The sequence below is a fragment of the Hippocampus zosterae genome, chromosome 14 (genome assembly GCF_025434085.1).
Source record: "Hippocampus zosterae strain Florida chromosome 14, ASM2543408v3, whole genome shotgun sequence".
In the NCBI taxonomy this organism is placed as follows: Eukaryota; Metazoa; Chordata; class Actinopteri; order Syngnathiformes; family Syngnathidae; genus Hippocampus; species Hippocampus zosterae.
Window position 1 is genome coordinate 1,514,858 of NC_067464.1, and position 25,027 is coordinate 1,539,884.

At 46.3% G+C, this 25,027-nt stretch overlaps 1 protein-coding gene across 4 annotated transcripts; it reads right to left on the reverse strand.

Annotated features, from left to right (window-relative positions):
• Positions 1-884: 884 nt before the first annotated feature.
• LOC127614289 (DNA (cytosine-5)-methyltransferase 3A-like) lies at positions 885-24,335 on the reverse strand. Of its 4 annotated transcripts, none has more exons than XM_052085526.1 (23): positions 24,163-24,335; positions 22,470-22,639; positions 20,906-21,004; positions 20,383-20,719; positions 18,416-18,462; positions 17,693-17,839; positions 11,949-12,302; positions 11,139-11,297; positions 10,926-11,033; positions 10,223-10,379; positions 9,913-10,074; positions 8,858-8,902; positions 8,697-8,776; positions 8,496-8,608; positions 7,793-7,976; positions 7,399-7,483; positions 6,560-6,705; positions 6,265-6,355; positions 6,025-6,173; positions 5,300-5,385; positions 4,989-5,058; positions 4,778-4,896; positions 885-3,743 (listed from the first exon to the last, which is right to left on the reverse strand). In XM_052085526.1, exons 2-23 carry the CDS (start codon positions 22,527-22,529, stop codon positions 3,602-3,604), a joined length of 2,940 nt encoding a protein of 979 aa, XP_051941486.1. In that variant the 5' UTR covers positions 22,530-22,639; positions 24,163-24,335; the 3' UTR covers positions 885-3,601. The 4 variants fall into 4 exon arrangements, with proteins under 4 accessions (XP_051941486.1, XP_051941485.1, XP_051941488.1 ...); XM_052085525.1 differs by having other exon boundaries at positions 5,285-5,385; positions 24,163-24,334; XM_052085528.1 differs by lacking the exon at positions 17,693-17,839.
• Positions 24,336-25,027: the final 692 nt, after the last annotated feature.

The following is a 25,027-nucleotide window of genomic DNA, read 5'->3' on the forward strand; positions in this document are numbered from 1 at the left end:
TATCACAGTTTGATTTTATTGTACTGTATTCATTGTCTTGTTCTTTCCATCGCTTCCGGTTTTGTTTGTCAAGCATGGACCGCTTTCGGCACAGACGGTCGCCTGAGCAACCAATTGGAGGCGGCAAGAGGCGTGGCCACAGCGGAAATCACCAATAAAAATTATACAAACACAGATAGATGCCTCGTCGAGTGCTGAATCTTACGTTGAAGCCGTCGCCTTTTTGGATGAACAATATACTACTTGTTAAACAGTCTGTCGTTTTCCATAATGCATGAGCATTAAGATCGTGGGGGCCAAAGTTTATTTGTTTGCTGATTTAAATCACAAAGTGTCTTAGTTTTATGGCAAACATAAACTGGGAGCAGCATTAAAAATCTGCACATCTTTGTTTCTTTTGACGGACTTTGTCTGCCACTGCTATATGTGAAGGGTAAAAAGTCCCAAAATATTGGCTGAATGAAAATGATCGGATTCTTCTACTAATGACAAAAATTGATTTTAGTTTTTAAAAAACTGATGCAGTAAAAACACTCAGTCTGAAGCTGGGTAAAAATGGCCACTAACAAGCTGATGGGGACGTAAAATAAAACAATGCTTTAAATTTCAATGTTTTGCATGATGTGTGTACAGAGAGACACAAAACACACACTTTTTTTCACAAATCAACAAAAAGCAAAAACAAAACCAATACGTTTATTCAAGTGTTCTCCAGCACAATTACATACGGAGTCTTTAGCTTCTCTCTGGACACGAAACGTAACTTTGTGTGTGTGTGTGTGTGTGTGTGTGTGTGTGTGTGTGTGTGTGTGTGTGTGTGTGTGTGTGTGTGTGTGTGTGTGTGTGTGTGTGTGTGTGTGTGTGTGTGTGTGTGTGTGTGTGTGTGTGTGTGTGTGTGTGTGAAGCTCTGAGTGCTACATTTGCTGTCAGAACTGAACTCCAAAGGGGCCGAAAAAAGCACATCGGCTATAAACAACAGTGACGGTTTCGAAGGCGATTCGCCTTGACCAGTGATGTGAATCAAACATTTCAAAAAACAGACATGGGGAGAAGTTCACCGCGCGGAATTTCGGGGGAGAAAACAAGCGCATCGATACATCGCGCTGCCATTTTTTTTTCCTTTCTCACAACTGTCCCACAAATACGCACCGACTACAGTAATCCTCTAAAAGTCTAAAACAACGTAAGAAAACATTTTCTTTCTTCCCGTCAAAGTTAAAATGCCTTTAGTTAATGTAGTTACATCAAATAATCGTTTGTCTGATAAAGCAAGAAAAACAAAACTCAAGATTTCTAGATGCCGTAAAGTGGAAAGAGCAACTCGCGACAGTTGCTCCGTGACAAGCCTGAACAAAATGGCGCCGGGGTTGGGCTGTGCCCGCCTTCGCGCGCGGAAAATAGCAACTAAACCAGCGATTTCCAACCAAGACAATCTTCAATTTCACACAATTGGTCCGCAAATTATGATGAGTTGACCACAAATCTTTGTTCACCTCTCTCTGCCAGTGATGTCTCGAGAGAGGCACAACAGTTAAATGCTCTTTCGCTCGATGGCAGAAGGAAGGTACAATTAAACTTTTGCCCATTTGCGGTCAACGAAACAGGCCTTCCCATATTTGGTCACAATCATTTTCCAAGTTAATTACGACTAGAAATGATTTATTGGAACACGATACAGTTTTTGTGACGTTTTGGTTTGAAGTGAGATGTTCCTAATAATAAAGGTTGGGAAACACTGGACCAAACTACATCTAGATCGCAATCAAAATTCATCACGATTTTTTTTCTTTTATAAACACCCCCCGCCCCAAAAACACCCAATTGATTATATATTAACCAAGAATTACATTTGTACATTTCCATCCAATAGCAGGGACAAAAAAACAAAAACCAAGACGACGTTTCTGTACAAAAATGTACAAACAGAAGACGGAAGTTTGGCGGCAAGTGAGGAAAATGATGGCGGTAAGGTCACTTAAGAACTTAGTTACATTAAGAGATTGAGTTAAAATCTTTTAAATAGATATGCAAAACATTTTTTTGAATATACTTTTGTCAGTTTTTCGTTTTGACAAGCCAACGCTTAAATCCCCCGTTTAGCTAACCTTTTCCGCGGTTTACCATCAAGAGAATTTATTCACTTATTTCCGTACATGGAGGTGAAAACGGTGGTTTACACGTCTGCCTCGCAGTTCTGTGGTTCTGGGTTCGAACGGATTCCGAAATAGACGGCCGACCAGAGGATACGTCAGAAATAATCGTTACATATTTACTTTGTTTTTTTGTCCCCTGGCTATTTCTTCTCCCAACCACAAAATATTGAATTATGAACATTTTTTTCTTCTTTACAATTCCGATTTCAACCAACATTAAGCAGTCAACTTTGTTTGGATATTATTATTTTTTTGTGGGTATAGTGGTGGAAGGGGGGTGCTTTAAAGCACGTTTGCTTCATATAAAATGCACAATTACAATCTTAATAAAACCTGGGTGGTTCTACACTCCACGTATATTTATCGCCGCTTTACAACAAAGAAGGAGGGGCGTCTGACTATACATCGCGTCCTACAAGAAAGTTTTTCACATATTTAAAGGAATTTAAAAAAAAAACAAAGAAATTACCCGCTCCCTCCCCTACTATTGGCCTTACTGTCTACAAAAAAAGTGTTGCGCCAGGGTAGTTCGCCTTATTGTCAAACAAATCACTTCCACCTAGATTAAAAAAAAAAAAAAATCAAAGTATAAAAGTGCTTTTATAATGTTGATAAAACAGCACACCCAAAATTGCTATAAAAAGGTAGAAGGACTTTTTAAGGACTTTAAGGACTCTTAAAGCCGCACCATGTTGTTGAGGTTTTTTTTTTCTCCGTTTTGTTTGTTTGTTTTCTTTTTTTTTCCCCTCACCTCTCGCTAAATGTACAGTAAATGTCGTCAGTATGGAACGTGACGTTATATATATATTTTTTTTTCCAACGGCGGGAAACATTGTCACTTAGCTTAGTTTGTGCCCTTCGGGAAGGCGAGTTTTGAACAAGAGAGCACCAGTAAGAACTTTGTAGAAAAGCGGCAAAAAAATAAAAATGAAAAAAAAAAGCACAGACGTCCTCAACACTTAATTCTTTGTTTTTCTCATTGTCTTTTTCACGCAAAAGAGCTCAGTTGACGACGTTTCCCGCCATTGCGGAGCACCGTGGCATTGGAGCCATATTACAGTAGTAGTAGTAGTAGTAATAGTAGTAGTAGTACCTTTTTTTTTGTATTACCTTCAGAAGCTGTAAACGACGAGGTATATGTGATGTTGGTGTTTTGTTTTGTTTTTTTGGGGGGATTCGGAGAGCTCCCTTTATGCCAGAAGCTAGGCAAAAAAAAAAAGTACAGTACGGTCACCCCATGTTTAGCTCTTCGCATAGTCTCAAGTATAGCTCACGCAAAAAAAAAAAAAAAAAAAACTAAATCAAGGCGATAATAACACTGCTAAAAAATAAAATAAATAAGAATAACAAATAGAACACGGGAAGTCTACACCGAAGAAAATTCCGAGCGGGAAACCTCGGAGGCTCGTGGCTCTGATGCCGCTTAAAGGGCTGTCAAAAGGGCGCGCTCAAACGCAGGCAAAGTAATCTTTGAGTGGTGCAAAAAGATGGCGGATGACGGGAACGCTCCACGATCGTCCCAGCAGACGCTGCCGGGCCAGTCGGCTCATGTTGGACACGTCCGTGTAGTGGACTGGGAAGCCAAAGATTCTGGAAGAGAGAAAATAATGAGCATACTGTAGCCAAACAGGATCCAACCATTCACTGCCACTGCTGGAAATATTCGACAAGTACATTTTTCAACGACTCGACACGGAAAAGGGCCGACCGACCGAGTCCGGCTTGTCAATATAAAACCGCTTTTAGGACTAACAGGTAGATGGCGCCATTACATGGGTTTGGATTTATGATCAGCACAGCTTTCGAGTCGAAGATAAAGATGATGAGGTGAATCTCGTTTTGTCACTTTGATTGTCTAGAGAGACCAAGTGTTGGCAGTACAACAGTGACAAAAATTACATAGATTCAGTACCAAGCAGTACTACAGCGGCCCGGTAGTCCAGTGGTTAGCACGTCGGCTTCACAGTGCAGAGGTACCGGGTTCGATTCCAGCTCCGGCCTCCCTGTGTGGAGTTTGCACGTTCTCCCCGGGCCTGCGTGGGTTTTCTCTGGGTGCTCCGGTTTCCTCCCACATTCCAAAAACATGCGTGGCAGGCTGATTGAACACTCTAAACTGTCCCGAGGTGTGAGTGTGAGTGCGAATGGTTGTTCGTTTCTGTGTGCCCTGCGATTGGCTGGCAACCGATTCAGGGTGTCCCCCGCCTACTGCCCGGAGACGGCTGGGATGGGCTCCAGCACCCCCCGCGACCCTAGTGAGGATCAAGCGGTACGGAAGATGAATGAATGTAGTACTAGAAGTGCATTTTTTTCCCACCTCTGTTGATACTGTATTATCAACTACGCCATAAAAATACGATAAAACGTGTTTTCGATTGTGAGTTTGCTATTTCCAAACAATTTATGCTGTAATTCATTAAAAAAAAAAGAAAAAAAGCATCAATAAAACAAAGTTTTGCCCATCAGTGAGGTTAAGAGCATGAACAGGCAGAACATCAATGACAGCCATTCGATTCGAAAGCGAAGGTATTGTTTTTCATGCACGCGCCTGATTAAGATTTCATGGGAATGACGCGATCGGTCGCTCGGTCATAAAATGGAGTTTTCAGAGATCGGTTGACGCTTGCCTCTCCATCTCGGTGCACCACAGTATGTCCTCCTTCTCGTTCATAAAGACGGGGAAGTGCTGGTCCTTGCCCTGCTTGATGGAGTTGGACCGGGTGGTGATGGTCCGCACCTTGTCAAACTAACAAACGAGACAAAGAAAGCGAGAGGTTTTGGGATCGCGCGAGCGTGTCCGCGCCGAGCGAGGGTCCCGGCTATCACGCGATGGCGCACCTTGGCGGTTCTGCCGTGTTCTAAGCAGTCCTGCAGGTCCAACTTGTCATTGCGCATGGCCGTCAGAGGCCTGAGGAGGAAGCGGTTTAGCTTGAGATCATTCAATGGAAAGCAAATAATCACCCAGCCTCATTTCCAGTTTCGTGTTCACTTGGCAGCCCGCTTGCGGGACGACGGCGTGGTGGCTCGTCTTGGCAACAAGTGTGTGTGAAATCATAAAAACCGCAACAAAAAGGTTATCTCAACAAATCCCGGCCCGGCTTCGTTTTTGAGTCCGCGTGGATGATTTCCCTCACCATTCACCCACCGACCTGTTCATGCCAGGAAGGTTACCCCAGAAGTAGCGAGCGCGGTGGGCGGCCGACACTTCCTTGGCGTCGATCATCACCGGGTTGCACTGACGATCGGACGAAAATGACGACGCATGTACAAAAAAAAAAAAAAGTCAGTAAAGAACATTTTAAGTTACAACTTTGACAATTTGAAGGCCACTTTGATATGGGACATAAAAAAAAATATATATATATATACACATAAATATACATATATATATATATATATATAATATAATATATATATATATACACACACACCCAAAAAGATTTTATATATACATATATATATATATATATATATATATATATATACATATATATATATATATATATATATATATATATTTTTTTTTTGCATTTTGCCTAGCCCCCTGAAAAATAGCAAATATCATTTTTCGGGGGATTAAATGTTAGTTTGTTAAGCAGATTTACAATGAGAATTTGGTAAAATGTGAAAGATTTTTTTTTGGGGGGGGGGGGGTAGATAGCGGTACACAATTGTTTCAATATATGTTTGTAATAAAAATTGTTTTGGTAAATAATTGCTGTTGGCTCAGTTTGGACCGTGGCTACAGCTAATATCTGGTGCCACTAGGGGGCGGCAGTCTATTGTTTTGGTACTGGCGATTATTTCCCCGAGGCACACCAAAATGATGTAATAGGGCCAAATCCAGTGGGTGCCGGTGATTCGGAAAGCGTACCTCCAGAAATCGAGAAATGTCCCTCTTGTCGCTGACGCCCATGGCCACCACGTTTTCGAAGAGCCAAAAGAAAGGCCGCTCCTCCCCCGCCCTGGGCCGAGCCTCGTGCAGCAGCCTGTAGAACTCGAAGAACAGGCGGCCCGTGCCCTCTTTTTGCGGCCGCACGGTCCGCGCGAGACGTCAACGATGCTTTGCGGATTGCGCGAGAGCCAAATGTGACCAAGCGCTTTTCCCACCCACCGTAAAGGCCTTTCCTCGCCGGGTTGACGATGGAGAGGTCGTTGCATGGACTTCCGCCTATGACCAGATCAAACGGACCCCACTCTTGGATCTGCGGAGCGAAGACACACGGACGGCGGATCACTTTCAGGACGGACGACGCCGCATAATTGAACTCATTTAACGGCAGTCGTTTTTTTCTCAAATCGGGAGCCATTTTGGACATTTCGAAGGCTGACGGAAAATCGAGTTCTGGAGCTATATCAACGTAAAAAAAAAAAAAATCGATACTCTCGTCGGAATGGGACAAACTCACGTGCTTGCGCGTGACGTTCCTGACGTCGCCCACGTACATGATGCGGCCCTGATGCCGGACGAGCCCCACCGTGACGGAGTCCTCGCACACCTCCGAGGCCACGTAGCGCTCCACCCGGATGCCCAGCTCGCGCAGCACCAGCAGCCCTGCACCGCAAGAAGGTCGTCAGCGCTTACGCAGCAAAAGCAGAAGCGGGTAACAAAGGGGTATCCACCCCCACGTCCCCGCCGGCGAACACATTTCATTTGTATCAACGAGAATTTTTTTTTTTTTAAACTTGCGTGCGCGTACGTTGTATCGGTCTATCGTGGTGAAGAAGGAGCTGAGCCAAAGGGCGAAGCTTTCAATTTACCGGTCGATCTACGTTCCAACCCTCATCTATGGTCACGAGCTATGGGTCGTGACCGAAAGAACGAGATCCCGGATACAAGCGGCCGAAATGAGTTTTCTCCGCAGGGTGTCCGGGCACTCCCTTAGAGATAAGGCGAGAAGCTCGGTCATCCGGGAGGGGCTCCGAGTTGAGCCGCTTCTCCTCCACATGGAGAGGAGCCAGATGAGGTGGCTTGGGCATCTGATTCGGATGCCTCCTGAACGCCTCCCTGGTGAGGTGTTCCGGGCATGTCCCACCGGGAGGAGACCCCGAGGAAGACCCAGGACACGCTGGAGAGACTATGTCACCCAGCTGGCCTGGGAACGCCTCGGGATCCCCCGGGGAGATCTGGAAGAAGTAGCTAGGGAGAGGGAAGTCTGGGCTTCCCGGCTAAAGCTGTTGCCCCCGCGACCCGGCCCCGGATAAGCGGTAGAAGATGGATGGATGGATGGATGCGTGCGCGTCTTACCCGTTGCTATCCCGTCGAAGAGCGACAGGACTCTGATTGGCTTCCTCTTCTCAACCCCGATGGGCGGGTAAAGCTTTGCCGGTTGCTGTGGCACAATGCGAGAACGCGCCGTTACTGCGTGTAAATTTTGCGGTGGTTTCATGCAAATCAAAATAACATCTTTAGAATCACCAGTGTAACAATTTTACATTTGACAACATTGACAAAGGGAAAAAAAAAACAGTTGACGGCAAATGACGTCAATGGCGTGTTAAGACTCCCGCATTTCATGTCAACGGCAATGACAGCAAATCATGTCAAATACTTACCGTAGGCATCAAATGCTTGCAATAAAACCAACGTGGTGACACTTGATCATCCATCCATCACACCGGCACAAACGCGCGTCACTTACAAAATCCTGGTCGTGGTTGTTGGCGAAGAAATGCTGCAGGCGGCACGTCCAGTCGGGGCGACGTTCCAGAAGGCCGTACGCCCCCTTGGGAGCGCACATGTAGCAGTTCCACGGGTCCTCCTTAATGGCGGCGTGGGCGGCGCCCTGGCCCACCAGGAGGTCCACACACTCCACACAGAAGCACCTGGGGGATTTTTTTTTTGTTACATTTTTTTATGAAATGCTTCAAGGATGCGGGCGTTGTAAAGCCGTCTAATGTTCTGCCTGTAATTCATAACTTTGTTGGTAGCTTGAGGGAACCGCAATTAAAAAAAAAAAACTATATTTTTTTCATTAATTGTCCGATTAATCGGCTATTAGATTTTTATTCTGATCCCCCCCCCCCATACCCCACAAAAAAATTAATTGGTTCTACAATAAATTTCTGAACTAGAAATGTTTGTAAGTCGGGACGGGTTTTCCCTGTAAATGCCCTAATCCGTTCCCTCTTAGCCAATGGGATGCCGGTAATAGCCAATCACAGAGCAGCTCTACGTATGTTGCGTTCAGGAACCTCGTAGCTGCGACGAGCGGACCAAAATGTATATATATATTTTTTTTACCTTTCGTATCTTGAAATTCCTTTCATAACAAGAAGCAATATTTTCCTGCTGAGGCATTTTGTGACTTGAAAGTTTCGAATGAAGAGACATTCACAATTTACCGGCAGCAATTGTTGTTCCCGCACATGAGCACTTCCCGTCCGCCGCAGCAGATGGTGCAGTACGACTGATACCCGTCGTCGTCGTACTGATAGGCGCATTCCAGGAAGCAGTTCTGAAAAATACCACATCGGGCAAGGGGAGTGGACTCGTACGGGCTGCAGGATTTGGAAGCGGCCAGTAGTTGGCGCCGAGTGTCTCACCTTGCATCCCTGGCACATTCCTCCCGCAAAGAGCGGGTGTTCCAGGCTAACATTCAGACTCCCGCAGGAGATGCAGATGTCTGCGTGCGGAGTGGATTGACAATGTCAAGGGGGGCACCACCACGACAAGCGACGAGCACGTGACGGTTTGCCCGACTTACCTTCGATACTGCGGCACTTTTGTCTGACTTCGTAGATGAGTCGCTCTGAAATAGCAACGGGACATCGTTGCGTTCTGTTGGATGTGGTTCGATTTTGGGCGTGGGGCAACTCCGCACCACTTCACATTGATTGGTGGAAATGGTGTTTAGGTTTTACACCCTAATTTGAAAGTCTAACCCTTGTTTGAAAGCCAGACCCCGGGTTAGAAACCCCAACGTTGGGGTTGGCTTGGAACCCTAACCCTTAATTGAAACCCATAACTTGAAACTAGCGGTGCTCCAATCACGTGAGAGACCAAACCAGTAACTAAATCATAATATATGTTTGTGAATTCTCTACACCAGGCATGTCCAAAGTCCGGCCCGCGGGCCAAATCCGGCCCGCGGTCGAATTTCATCCGGCCCTCGGCCCCCGTCATAAAATCAGTGCCGTCTGGCCCGCAGGTTGGGCGCCATGGAACACGTGTTGCATTGACTGAGGTCTCGTAGACTGGTGAGTGATGTTTCATAGAGTACTGCTTCCCTCTAGTGGCTAAATGAGTAATAGCATTCACTAAATGAGTAATAGCATTTAGACACTAGAGGGCATCACTCACGAGTTAACAAGACATCACTCCGTGTTTATATTGACTGATATGTCATATTTCAAATTCCTGTTTCAAATGAACCAAAAGAAATTCTTAAGATTGTTGAAATTAAAATAAAAATGGAAATGTGAAACAGACTGGCTTACTAAAATTTGTTGAACAATATTGTTGTTCAATGTTAAGAATGTCAGCCAAGGTCGGCCCCCCGACATTTTACCACATAAAATCTGGCCCCCTTGGCAAAGAGTTTGGACACCCCTGCTCTACACTGTCGATTTGAAAAACTGAGGCATATTTCGGAACTTAAGGCCCTCCAAAGGGCAGCCAGAAAATTTGAAAAACGTTGATGTGAGTCAGAAGCAGGCATGGGTCTAGAAGAGATCCCTGCGGTACGCCACAAGACTCAGTCGTTTTTCTGATTCGGTATAAGAGATGTGGTGACAATTTGCATGAAACTTAAACTCTAACCTCGTGTTCCTTCGTCGATGATGTCTTTGACCCTGGGTTTCTCTTGGGTGCTCTTTCGAGGCTTCTTAGCGGGCGGCGGCGCCGGCGGCGGCGGCGTGTAGGAGGCGGCTTCCGGTTCCACCCACATCTCCGGGTAGACCTCCTTGTACGGGTTGCGCTCCTCTGCGGGGTTCAACATGGAGCAAACCATTCTTCATTCCTTCACGGGGTAAGAATCCTCAACCCCAGGAATGAAACTAAGATGTGAAACCCTAACCCTGGCTTGAAAACTACAAAAACTCGACTTTTGCCTTCTGGTTCTTGTTCTTACCCTCCGGCGGCTCCAAGCCTTTGGGACCGGTCGGCTGAAATCCGGCCGTAGCCCATTGGATCATCTCCTTGTTTAGAAGTTCCACAGATTTGGAAGTATCGCTGTGGTCGCTGGCCGGACGGAGCGCGAAGGCTTTGCCTGCCCGTCCGCTGGCCACCTGGGGGTCACAGTTCACAGCACAAAGGCGCTAATAAGCCTGTCCCCTTTGTCTGTCCCGGTCTTTTGTCTTGTACTTGAGCATTGCAACTGTTTGTATTGTTTCTTTCATGACCTACTTGGTTTTTATTTCTGTCATTGCGGTCTTAAAAGTTTTACGTGTCCCACCGTGCTATTTTAGAAACTCGCCTTGGGACGACGGCCGAAAACTAGCATTTATGCTAAGTTTGGCGCATGTACACTGTTCATTCTTGTGTCGATTAATGCGCACTGTCCCAATGTCCAAAAAAATCCCAACCTTGGTTTGAATCCTTACTTGAACATCCTCAACTTTGTTTGAAAATGTAACGCGGGCCTGAAACTCGGATTTGAAATCCGAAGCCCGACTTGAAATCCCGACCTCGTCTTCAAACCCGAATGTGAAACTCAAACCCAACCCTCTAACTCCATCCCTCATTTGAATTTCCAAGCCAGATTCGAAAGGCCAACCACTGATTTCATCATAGTTATTGCTGAAAATGTTGCAAAAAGAGTTGTCGGCGTTTACCTGTAGCACCTCGTAGATTGCTTTTTTGTACATGGGTTGCTTGTTATAAGTTGGCTGGTGAAAGGCATTGTTAAAGGAACTTAAGGGCAAGAGTTTCTCAACACAAACCTGAAAAAGAAGAGACGGAGAACGTTCACGTGACCGCCGCTCCATGAAACCGGCTCCAAATGTCAAGAGTTGGGACAAAAAAAAAGGAAATAGGGAAATAGTCACCACTGAGAATTTGCCGTCTCCGAACCACATGACCCATCTGGTCCCCTCTGCGGCTCTGCTCCGTCCCGTCATCCACCAGGACACAATTCGTCCCGGCCACCATGAGAAGCCTCGCAGCTTCCCCCAGACCAGGTCGCCGATGCCAAAACCGCGATCGTCCTGCGAATGTCACACGACGGCATTTTAAGTGGCTCGAACGGGGTCTCGGGTTGACGAGGCTTTTGTATCCGCCGGTCCAGATTCATTCCGATTCTGGGTTTTGGATGCCAGAAAACCACAAGGTCTGGTCATCCTTCTACAGGTTTTTGTGTAGCCGGCATTTCTGGATATCATTTGCCGCGAATCCTGGGGGCTGTACCATCGAAAACCAGATGCTTGGTCCCCCTCCAACGGTTCTTTTACATTTGACGTTGATGGAAACTATTCATGGGAAATCGAGGTTTCTGCAACCCGTAGATTTGGATCTGTGGTTTTTGTTGACGCCATATCTGGAAATAACTTCTTGGTTTTTATATGGCGGAAAACTGGGTTTCTGGTCTTTCTACAAGATAGTTTTGGTAAACCCCATCTGTGAATATGGCTTGCTTTGAAGACTGGTTATTCTACCTCGGAAAGATTATGATTACCCGCGGCAGAGTTTTGGGATCTGCCATTTCTGGAAATGATTTGCCTCAAGTCTGGTGTTTCTGTACCCTGGAAAACCAGATGCTTGGTCGGTCACCCTTTGACAGTGTCTTTGTATTTTATTTTTTTTACGGTCAACCGGTCACCCGAGGACAGAAGTAAGAGACAAGTTTGTCGTCTTCTTACCTCATACTCGGGTTCGGTGTCTGCAGCCTTGGGGGAGGTCTTGTCTCCACCTGCAATGGCGACGGGCTCAGGGGTGGTGGCCACAGTAGGTGAGGCCGGATCGGTAGGCTGCTGCTGTTGAGGCGCTTGCTGTTGCGGCAGAGACGGTTGCGATTGCGCCGGCTGAGATTGCGGCGGGCGCTGAGGCGCAGGCTGAGGCGCTGGAGGCGGCCGTTGCTGCGGAGGCTGACGTAGCGGCTGCGGAGGCGCTTTGGAAGTCGGCAGACGCTGGCCGGGCGAAATCTCAGGTTCCTTGCTCGAGTCCGGATCCGTTATTGTGTTCATAGCTGACATCAGTTTGGCCTTTTTCTCTGCCTGGAACAAGGAGATGAGTACAGGTAAGGACGACGACTACTTGGAACGCTGACCTCGGCTTGAAAGCAGAACCCAGAAACCAAAAGCCTTATTTGAGTTAACCATTCATTAGAATCCTCATTTGAGACCAGAACCTTAAACCTGAAACCGTTACCGTAATTGAGACCATGACCCGGGCTTGACACCCCAATTTGAAACCCTAACCCAAGCTTGAAACCCGAATTAGAAACCATAGAAAACATTGGCCCTCTAAGGTTGGTCGTGGAGTAGAAACGCGCCGTTCAATCAAGAGCCCATTGCCGGTTTATAAATATCCGCAGTGGACCCTTGCCAGGCCGCTTCGAAGCCTCGGGGGCCACATGGGGCCGCACTCCGGTTGCGCGTGCCGCTCCGGCTTCCCCCCCGTACACCGCAGCACAGACCAAATACAATTTCAGGTACAGGTCACCTTTTTTGGGGGTTTGCTATTTTTGAGTCGTGCACGGTATTAAATAAAAGGAATGAACTAACCGGTTGATTCATCGGGGTGAAGGGTTCAGGTTGGGGGTGGGGGGAACAAGATCTTTTTTTTATATTGTGGTCAATTCATTGATTGTAATTAACAAAAGAAATGACAATGAATGAAGAGTATTTTAGGGCAATTGTTTTGTTTTTAATTCCAAACGAAATATTTATATGGCCGATCTGGCCACCCCTGGCCTATGGGAAGCCCCGTTTTGTCTCTGGACTTCCTCCCACTTGTAAATGCGACCCCCCCCCCCCATCCCCCACCCACTTCGCTCAAGCCCCACTTCCCCCCGACTCCATTTCCTTTTCAGGGGCCTGACAACAATGTACGTTAGCTGTGAGCCCTTCTGAAAGCCAAACGGGGTTAAGAAGCAGCAAAGACACAATGAAGGCACAATGAAGGCAATCTCGATGGTTTACACACTCAGAGCCTCGAATAAACTCGGGGGACACACGACAAGAAATAGGCAGGACAGACCATTTAAAAACCTAGCCGTGTCTCAACATAGCCTAGCTTAACGCCACCAATTGGGAACCCAAAGCCTCCTGTGAAACCTTCACCAAGGCTTAAAACCCGAATTTGAAAGTCAAAGCTTGTCGCGGAAACTCGATTTGAAAGCTCACCCAAGCCAGTTCAAACCTGATTTGAATTGCTCACTTTTCTTTAAAACCCTAATCTCAAACCTGGAACCATGAACCCCTTTAGCCTCGTTTGAAACCCCAACCCAGGCTCCAAAGCTCATCTTTTGATCGCACCAAAGCGATCCCAAGAGCCTAATTTGAAACGCTGACCCGTATTCGAACCACTGATTTGGATTAACCATTTTGAGTTTTGCCTCTCACAGAGATCTGAGACTAGTTGATAATCCGACTTGGGTTCACTCCGGTGGGGCCTCAAAAGGTGACACCGAGCGCTCTAAAGGTGGGGGGGGGGGGGGGGGAATCCCTCGGAAATGACAAAACGCCACCGCGCATCCTTTTCTGTGAACTTAAAAAGCCGTAGCAGCAGGAAGATGAAACAGGTTGCGTAGCTAAGACATTTTTTTTTTAACTTCCTCGTGCAACAGCACAAAAGGAAGTCTGACCTTTGCGGGCTTTGCAGTGCAACAGGCAGGAAAGATGCAGCGGGAGCCATTTTGGCTGGCGGCTTTTGACGCCTTTGTGCAGTTAGCCTCGCGTACAGCTAGCTTAGCCCCGTGGCTAAACGCTAAGAAAAAATAAAATAAAAAAGGTCAAACATGGCAGTAACTGAGCGCGCCTTCTTGTGGCGCGGCGCAAAGTCCTTCCCGGAACCGCTGCCACCGAGATTTGCAGATGAAAGTGACTCAAGTGGGAAAAAAAAATGCAGGTGGCAACTCTCTGAAGTACCGCAAATCGACTGACATGCAGTAACCGAAAAAAACGTGACCCTCTATCGAGTTTTCTATGGAACCACAAACGACGCGATTGTCGAGAAATTGCCACGGGGGAATCATTGGCTGTTGCCGTGCGCGGTCACTCATGAAGACTAGTTAGCAAACAGCTATCTCTTAATCCATTAAACTCTTGTACTACGAAGTGACTCGGTAAGACGTGTTGTAGTCATTTTTTCATTCCGGATAAAGACCTTTGAGTAGGCTTGCGAAGTATCATTCAATGATCTCTACATGTGCTGCTTCACCGTTGGTGCTTAACCAATGGCATTTTGCACTGTTTGTTAACATGAAGCTAAGCGATGTTTCCCCGAGACAATGCTATGAGATCGTTTTAAAAGCGCGACGTGTAATTCTCTTGGTTTTATGTTTCGCTTAACAGGGGAGGCAAAAAAAAAAAAAAAAGAAAAGCCTGACGCCTCTTTTATCAAGAATTATTTTCCAAACTGCTCCTTATTTTCAAGCAAGTTGACTTCACTGCCACCATATATAAAAAACGCTCATGCTATCTTCTATCTATGAATGTATTGCATGTGACTACTACTACTACTACTACAACATTAGATGGTGCAGCAGTGGAACAGGAAATAGTTTCAGCACGTATCGACCAGCACGTGGGGCTGAAACAACTTTTTTTTTTCTTTCCAACCACCCAAGCAACTCTACCGAATCCCGCTCGCACGCTCGCTCGCTCACATTCTCCCTTTCCCAAGCAGATGGCGCACACAACACAAGAACAACAACAACAACAACAACATTGGGCAAATGGCATGCAGTCATGCAGTCTGGCATGCTAACAAATAATGCAAGTGCACATACCCGAACACGAGCCTCATAGTCCAGCCAGTGTGGAGGTTTCTTTTCTTTCTTTCTTTTTTTTTTTTTCTTTTCAACCCCCGCCCCCCTTCCCTCACTTCCACTCACTCACACAGGCATGCACATTTCTTTGTCTGGGAATTCAGGGTCAGGTGGTGGCCCAAACTCCTTTCTGGTTGGCTAGAGAGAACTCGCCGAGCGTCTGGCGGCCGGCCAGGGGGGGAGGCTGTCTTGCGAGCAGAGCGCCTGAGAATTTGCCGCAAAAACGCTTCAAAATCTGCACTACTGCACGGAGTCATTTCCATGGCGAAGAATGGGGGGAGGGAGAGCCACTGTAACAGCGGGCGCATTTAAAAAAAAAAAACATGCAAAGGCTGTGGTGCGGTAAAGCCCCTTTGGCCACCATGTGGGCCATTGCAGTGGCATCCTGGCGCCTAAAAACTTGCAAAACACATTTTTAAAAACCCTTTTGCCCATTCCTTGTATTTTCTAACTTTAGGGTACCTTTGTTGCCAAAATAACAGTTAAAAACGAAATAAAATCATTCGGTACATCAAGAAAGTCTTCATGGCATTTCATTTTCATCAATTACACATTAATCCGTTTCATTTAAAAAAAAAGAAAGAAAAAAGAAAAAAAGGAAATAGAATAATTAAATCGATGGTAAAGGAATAAATACTTTGTGCATCATGATTTCATGCTTTCAATGCCCATTCACTACTTCTGGTAGGCATGCCTTGGCCACCAAGGAGGTAGCATAAAGCACAAGTAGGACATGATAAAAAACAAAAAAAACAAAAAAAACAAAGGATAAAGAATATAATGCGAGTTTTGTCATATTGTCTCTCTACAAGTGTTGCCGCACTGTCTGTGTTCAAACATCATTGCTTTTAGAGTTTAAACTACCCCAAGGTTGATGCTAGTTACAGTCGCCAGTCTATGCTATTTCGCACTGGGGATTAGCATTTAAGCTAGCAGTAGCTTCAGCTAGCGGTTGGATAGACGCTCATAATTCACGTGGTTCGCTTCAATTGACTAAAAGCTCACTTTGTTTGCCCGCATAACTCAAAAGGTTAACACTTGTCAATAAATGATGAGGTGTCGTTCTCGCTTGTGTTTATGTGGCTGCCGGGCTTCGTAGCTCAGTCATCCTCCTTGAGCCACTTGTGGAAAACGCAACACAAATGGACTCGCTCGCCTCGTATTTCACAGCTATTCACTTACGGAACTCTGGTGTGTCGTGCTAATTTGGCAATATTTCCTTCCCCCAGACGTTTTTATGGGCGCTCAGTGAGGAGAGTTGAGGAGTGGGGGGGGGGGGGGGGGCGGTGTATTGGGGGAGGGGTAGCAAAAGGCAGAAGAAATGGAAATATGAAGTCACACTAGTTGCGCCGCTTTACAACAAAGGCAGCGACATTTAACCAGGAAGCACAATCTCATAGGTCAACGCAGCCAATGGCCACGATGTGGGCCAGTTAGTGAAACGAGCAGTTACGCAACCATTCACACTCAGGGGCCATTTAGAGCAGGCATGTCCAAAGTACGGCCCGCGGGCCAAATCCGGCCCGCGGTCGAATTTCATCCGGCCCTCGGCCCCTGTCATAAAATCAGTGCCGTCTAGCATTCACTAAATGAGTAATAGCATTTAGACACTAGAGGGCATCACTCACGAGTTAACAAGACATCACTCCGTGTTTATATTGACTGATATGTCATATTTCAAATGATCCTTGCAGTTGTGGATATGTGTGTTGCTTGTTCATTTCCCTGTTGTTCGAGTCAAAGGTTTTGTGACTATTGAAAAGTCATGGTGATACATTTTATGTTTCAAATCAATCAATTTGCACTCAGAAGACTTCTGTTTAAGAAGAAGTCAAGTGAATAAGCAGTTGCATGTGATATATCAGTTTCAAATGAACCAAAAGAAATTCTTAAGATTGTTGAAATTAAAATAAAAATGGAAATGTGATCCAGACTGGCTTACTAAAATTTGTTGAACAATATTGTTGTTCAATGTAAAGAATGTCAGCCAAGGTCGGCCCCCCGACATTTTACCACATAAAATCTGGCCCCCTTGGCAAAAAGTTTGGACACCCCTGATTTAGAGTCTTCAATGAACCCGACATGAACGTTTTGAAAGTATGGGAGGTAAGCTAAATGACCAGCAGAACTGTGAAGCGCACATCCTCACCACCTTCCCAACCGTACGCTGCCTGTCTCAGATGCATATCGACTCATTTACACCGAGAAGCAGGGTGTGAACATTTTCACACAACATGAGAAATCGACAGGCCGGGTGCGTGAGAATTTGTCAGGAAACGAAAACGAAAAACGACAAGAGGAGACCGCAGACGCGTTCCAGCGCGTGACATCAACGCAGCTAACATGCGAGTTTGGTTCTCCTCCTCCTCCTCCTCCTCCTCCTCCGCAAACACAAATTGGGAGTAACAAAGGCAGGAAATGCGGGAGCCATGTAAGCCCTTCGCTGGCCAGGAAATTCACTGAAATCAACAGTACCTTCTTGTGATATCCAATGAGCCATCAAATACACTTGGCTGCGAAGCGCCCGACATCGAGAAACCCCGCCTATGGTCTATGGAACCCCCCCCCCCCCACCCCCTTTCTCCTTAAGATGGCGGTGGCTGTGGCACTCACCTCCATCTTCCACTTGGCCAGCCATTCCTCTCGGGTCCGCTTGCTAATGTAATAAGGGTCTCCGGCCTGGAAGGTTATTCTGGGCACGGGCCTCTGACGAAGGCTGATCTCCCCGCCAACTCCCCCTCGCAGCCTCCCGCGATCTCCCTGTTTTTTTTTTTTGAGTGTTCATAAAAAAATAAATAAATAATAATGATAAAATAAAAATAACAATTAAAAATGAGCTAGTTCTTCCATTCTCTCGCAAATAAAGCATGCGGATTTGTACCGCACACGATTCGTGGAAAAATTCCCCCAAGTGTATTTGACGTTCCACAATTTTTATTCACCAGGTACCATTTCTTTCGTAAAGGCCAAGATCTGGCATTCCGCTTCACATCACGTTCAGTTTGAAGAGATTCCTCGCAGTGGATACCGTTGCGTTTGAAGTTACGCGAGCCACTGGCTGCTTCTAGACTTTATGCTAAGCTACGCTAACTGGCTAGTAGCTGTGGATTTTTACGACATGAGCTGATCGATCGGCTCCTCGATCGTATCCCAAAGTAGCGACGCTCTTCTTGTCTTCGTGCTACGCTATGTTAACTTTATGCTAGTCCGGGATTCATACGGAATAAGCAGACTGGTCAGCTCGTCCATGGCATCCCAAAATGTCAACCACCGTTCAGTCTTTAAAATAAGCGATGCTAACTGACTAGTAGCCGTCACAAAAGGCAGTCTTCTTACCTCGCTCTTAAGCTCTTCGCTGTCATCTTCCTCCGTGTGCTCCACATCTGCAGAGGAAGAAAAACTGTTAGCCGCCACCATTGCCAAATTTAAGTGAGGAATGGAAATGATCCATAGGTTCGCTGCGCAAAAGTTAGCCGCGGCCTCCGTCCTTCCCGCCACCCTGAGGACAAGCGCTGTAGGAAATGGATGGAAAAATGGAATGGCGCCATTCACTTCTATAATCTCTCTCTCCCAATATAGGCGAGGCCAACGAAATGCAATCCGCATCTGCACATTTACATTTGGTTTACTATTATTTAAACACCATCGTCTTTAGGATTGATGGAGGTCTCGCTCGGCCCTGAGAGACAGCAGCTGACAAAACAAGTTCCACCGCACGCGATCCATTTCTGTACTTTTCGACAAAAAGCGAAAACAAATATGTAAATCAACACTAATTATTATGCTACTGCTAAAAGTACTATCGGTCATGGAATCACAAAGCAAGTAAAAAAAAACCCCTCTCAACTTCCATACCCTTGATAAACTCTTGGTAGCCTTGAGAGTGACCACAAAAAAAAAAAAAAAAAAAAGTAACAAGCAAACAATCGTGACTTCCTGAGTTTGTATTTTTGGTGATGTAGCGAGCTCGTGAACGAGTGAGTCAATGAGCTGAGATAGTAACTTTTTTAGTTAGCAAAAGAGTAAGCTAGTGAGCAAGTGGGTTCGTGAGCTAGTAAGTTGGCAAATTAGTAAGACAGTCAGCAAGCTAGTGAGCTAGTAAGTTAGCGATTGGCTGAGAAAGCGAGTCAGCGACTTACTCGGCGAGTAGGCTAGCAAATTAGTAATCATAATCATAAGTGAGCTAATTAGCTACTTATGATTATTAGCTAACTTAGCTAATAAGTGAGCTAATTAGCTACAGAGTGAGCAAGCTAGCGAGTTCAGAGTTAGGGATTCAAGACGGGGTTAGAGTTTCTGATTAAGTATTAAGGATTACGGTTTTGATTTCGGATTCAAAGCCAAGGTTAGGGTTTGGAGACTGGGTTTTCACCCCGACATTCAACTTTGGGCTGAAACTCCAGAGCCCCAAGTACCAGAGAGCACAAAAAAAAAAGGATGCAGCTGGAGAGCAATTCCGGGCCCAACGCCAACGAGGCTCCCGGTGGAGGCTCGCTGCCAGGTGGCGCTCTATTCTGCTCTTCTTCTTCTTTTCTTCCTCCTCATCAAGGTCGCAAGTGAGGGAGAGCAAGACATTCAGGAAGAGTGTGTGTGTGTGTGTGTGGGGGGGGATCGGGTGGGCGCGAGATAGGCTTCATCTCCATCTCGGCCTGTCATCGTCTCCCTCCTCACGAGTCGCCGTGATTTATTGCTTTCTTAGTATGTACACTCCTACAACCGGGCAGTTATCGTGATCTGAGGGAGGATGTGGCACGTCTTTTTTTTTTAAAGGCAGTAGAAAAAAAAATTATATTGCTTACAATTTGATAATTAAATGAAAAGTTTTAAAATATGCACTATGGAAATTTTTGAAAGAGCGCAAATACATTTTGTTTTCATGATTAAAAATGTCAAAATAACCCAAAAAATATTTTTTTTAATGCATATATATTTTTGATGATTCAAAAAAATATACATATACAGTTTTAAATAGTTTCTCACAACTAAACCATTTTTAAAAAATCACAAATTATATGAGGAAAAATATCAACTTTAAAATTATGATTGGGAAATGTTAAATACGTTCTCACCATTAAACTATAAAAATCAGAAATGAAGTCTAAATATAAAATATTAACTTTAAAAAATATCGATTAGCAGTTTAAACATAAACAATGATACAAACTAACTTATTAGGGATTTTTTTTTTTTAAACAGAGTATAACATAATGAAAGAAGCTAAAAGGTGCCTTGAAAAGTATAGCAATGCACACATTTTTTCATTTTCATAAATGATTCCACATGTTGGCGTGCTAACAACTCACATTTGGTGGGTCTCTCCAGTTTCCGCCTCCCTCGCTTCTTGTGCGGCGCCGTGCGCTCGTCCCTCTCGCCGGAACTCGGATGCTGGACGCCGTCGTTTGGCCAGCAGGAGGAAGAAGAAGAGGAGGAAGAGCAGGAGGAGGAGGAGGAGGAGGTGGTGGCGGAGAAGGAGGAGGAAAGCTCCCTGAGGATCCCGTTCTCCGCTTCCCTCCCGTCTGGCTCGGGGACGCGGGCGTCCGACGTCCCGCCTCGCGGGCGGGCGCTCGCGTCGCCGTTGTAGTGGGCCGTCAGAGCACCTGGGTGGCCGCGGACGCCATCTTGGAAGGAGCCGCTTTCCGCCTGGGAAAGGATGAGGGGACTTAAATTACGTTTCGGCAGTGTTAGGTCTTGTTTGTTTTTTTCCAAAAGTGCAAAAATTGTTCAATATCAACGACACTGGCGAATAATCGTTTGGGCAAAATATTTTCCTGTCGAGGCGTTTCGTAACTCGTACGTAAGTCGAGCGAGCGCCGTATTCGCACTCACTGTGAGATGTGCGCGTTTCCGCGCCGGCTTGTCGGCGACGTTCAGGGTGCGAGCCTCGTCCGTCGCGGGCTCGGCGTCCGTCGTTGTGCCGTCGTCATCCTGTCGACGACAACCGTACGCTTTTTCAACGAGAAGTCGCCGTTTGGCGCCAGCGGGAAAATAACAACAAAAATGTATTTCATGAAATGCAAACAAAAATGTGAAATGGTCACATTCTTTTTTTGACTATTTTTTTTTTCAAATTTGATATAATAGTTGTTTTGTAATAATTTAATGATTATTTCCGGGGCGGCCCGGTAGCCCAGTGGTTAGCACGTGGGCTTCACAGTGCAGAGGTACCGGGTTCGATTCCAGCTCCGGCCTCCCTGTGTGGAGTTTGCATGTTCTCCCCGGGCCCGCGTGGGTTTTCTCCGGGTGCTCCGGTTTCCTCCCACATTCCAAAAACATGCGTGGCAGGCTGATTGGACACTCTAAATTGTCCCGAGGTGTGAGTATGAGCGCGGATGGTTGTTCGTTTCTGTGTGCCCTGCGATTGGCTGGCAACCGATTCAGGGTGTCCCCCGCCTACTGCCCGAAGACGGCTGGGATAGGCTCCAGCACCCCCCGCGACCCTAGTGAGGATCAAGCGGTTCGGAAGATGAATGAATGAATGAATGATTATTTCCTACAAGTAGCGCATCTTTGGCGACCCACAGGGATCTATCTCAGTGCCATATGGACTTTTTATGACCGTCTCGTTTTGCTGGGGTGCTGTGCGATTTATTGAAGGTTACGCGCGGGATGACTCAATCCTCCAACCACACGGCGACCTCTTCAGCACAACAACAAACAAAACGCCATTTTGACACTCGGCTTCAACCCGGTTTTGGAGGAAGAGGATGACAAGGAAAATGGAGGCGGAGAAACCAAAGAAACACCGGGAAGCTGCGTGGCAGCCCGGGGGTACCACCACCGCGCCGACTGTGCACTATTTCTGTCCGAGTAGCCGCTGATTAAAGCTGTTGCCAGGCAACAAGGGCTGTTCTGTGTCATGGGAACGCGGGAGGAAGAGGACGCAAACCTCCCCGCCAGGTCCTTTTCCCTCTTCGACGCTAGCCAACGCCCTCGTCGCAAGGCGCCATCGCATACGACGATGAATACGATACGGGACTTGGAGAGCGTCCCATACAGGAAGTCAAACAAAGTTCGATAAAACCGGTGCAATGTGGTAAGACATGTTTTGGACAAGTTTTGGTCAAAATAGGCTTTTGAAAAAAAATATTCAAACTTCAGAAAAGTTCAACAAAAGCAACCCCTACGTGAGAGGATTTGCGCCACTCCTAAATGAAATATTTTTCATTTTGAGGCACACCTCCAGACAGAAAATCCCCTCCCGCTGCGTCCCGACATGGCATCCCATAGTCCCGCCCCCTCAGCACATACACAACAAATGTATTTGTTGACGGCGCCCAGCGCGTTGCAAAGTGCAGTGCGAAAAGGCCGTATAACTGAAAATGGTAGGTCAGGGGGTGGAGGGGGGTCGGGGGGGGGGAATAAACAAACACTTGCGAGTGTGTTTACTTACCATCCTGCTTCCCGTCGAGTCAGAGCTTTTGAATGTAGCCACAACGGCATTGGAGGGCATGTTGAGCGGGGCGGGAGATTGTTGATCGTGAACTCAATTTTTTCTTTTTTTCTTCTTTTTTACTAAAAAGTGGTTTAAAAAAACTGAAAAACTGAGATGACCCCTCTTCACTCCTCTCCTGAAAAAAAAAAAAATCAGAATAGGTTCTTATACGCCAAAAATCCTTTGACTGACTTATGTATCAGTATATGCAGGTGTTCTCAAGTTGACCCAAGTAACAACAAGTCAGTGAAAAAAATTTGACCAAAATTGGGTTGTCATTCACATGATATGTTTTGAACAGTTTTTTTACACAGCTTTTTTTTGGGTACAAAATAACCCAAAAAGTTGCATCAAACTGACCCAAGTAGCACATTGTTAACATTCATTCATTCATCTTCCGAGCCGCTTGATCCTCACTAGGGTCGCGGGGGGTGCCGGAGCCTATCCCAGCTGTCTTTGGGCAGTAGGCGGGGGACACCCTGAATCGGTTGCCAGCCAATCGCAGGGCACACAGAAACGAACAACCATTTGCACTCACACTCGCACCTAGGGACAATTTAGAGTGTTCAATCAGCCTGCCACGCATGTTTTTGGAATGTGGGAGGAAACCGGAGCACCCGGAGAAAACCCACGCAGGCCCGGGGAGAATATGCAAACTCCACACAGGGAGGCCGCAGCTGGAATCGAACCCGGTACCTCTGCACTGTGAAGCCCACGTGCTAACCACTGGACTACCGGGCCGCCCACATTGTTAACATTTTGGACCCAAATTGGGTTATTTTTGAGCCAGCAGTTTTAAGAGTGTTGCAACTCCACGACAGGAGAAATTTTCTTCTTCTGAGAAAACTGTAACTGTAATAATAACCTGGTAAAGTTTAACTTTTTATACTATTGGTCGTTTTTACCCCTTTTTGGATCAACATTTTCACCCAATAGGCTGGGGGCAAATCCTCAACCCGTCGAACTGGCTGTAAATAGCCCAACGTTGGCTCTGCCCCTTTTGGACCCGATGCTGGGTTAGCGTTTTTTTTTTCACCCAATGTGGATTACCTTGGACCCAGCAGTTTTGACAGTGTGCACAGAAAGGATTTCTGAATGTCTTTTAGGGACTAGCACAAGTATTCGAGCACACATTACTGTACCTTTAAATGTGTCAGTCAAAATTCCTTGTGCAACGGAACGGAACGTTCGAGTGCTTTAAAAAAAATGGCACAGGTGATGCGTTCACTTGCGCCCTGTCGGTTTTGATGCTGACAGGAGGCTACGGAAGGTGTCAGTCAATGAAAATTAACCGATACCTATATAGTAACATCGATCATAGGAAGGAAGGAAGGAAGGAATGGGGGTGGGGGGGGGGGTATTGGGGGCTGGTGTGGCTGCAATCAGACCCGCGGGATTGGGGGCTCTTCTTCCAGGCCCCGCTCGTCAGCGTTTAGCGAGGTCATTCGCGGTGCATCTTTTTCTTCACTTCGAGCTGTCCAGTGTTGCAAATGTCACCCACCCACCAGCCAGTCAGCCAGTCAGCCACCTCCTCCTTCCTTCCGCCTAGTAAATGTGCTCATTTTCCGCTACCCCGCCACGGCGCCCCCCTCGCCTCTCTTCCTTCTACCCTCCCCTCTCCAGGCCGTAAACGGACTTAAGGGAATCGAACACGTTACCCGATGTCCCCCCCACGTCCAGAGAGGGCCTCCGTTTTTTTCTTCCTCCCCTCTCGTCTCGTCCTCCCGGAGCCTCCTTCCTGCCTTCCTTCCTTCCTCTCTCTCTTTCTCTCCCCGTCCTCCGCCTCCCCTCGCCGGTCACAGCTCCTCCAGATGCTCGGCTCGCTCTCTGGTTCTCGCTGGCTGCAGCGGGGCCGGCGCGTCGCTTCGGTGGGACGCCGCCGGGTCCTAACGCCCGAATTTTTCCCGCGCACAATCCAACCTGTAACTGCTGGATTCAGCGCTCGGTTGTGCTTTCGCTTTAAATGTCATTTATTATCCCCATTAAAACGTCCTTGCGCTTTAAAACAATTAACGCGGTGTTTTGATTTTTCGTTTATTAATGTTTTAATTATATTTGACCATAAACTATTTGATTGATAATGGATTAACTGCATCGGTTTATAACAGGAAATTGGATTTAAGATTTCAAAATGTAAGGGTACAAAAAAAAATTAATAAGTGACACAAAATGATGTTCGTCGGCCCCTGGCGGCTGGCTGCGGGAAAGCTTAACACTGTACTGCATCCTACAGTTGCGAGAAAAAGGATGTGAACCTTTTGGAACGACACCGATTTCATAGTGACATATTGTGTTTTTAAAAAGAATTTCCCCCCCAATGGGTTCTAGCAGCTATAAAATTCAAACACGAATACTATTTAAATTACAAATAAAACACTTTCTTACCTAAAAAGAGATAAATGAATAAAAGAACTCTGAAAAAAAATTGCACTCACCTTTTATGTGATGAGCGAGGTGACAACGTCTCGCGAGATTTTCCGAAGTATCTCGTGACAAAGGCCAACATTACCGCCAAA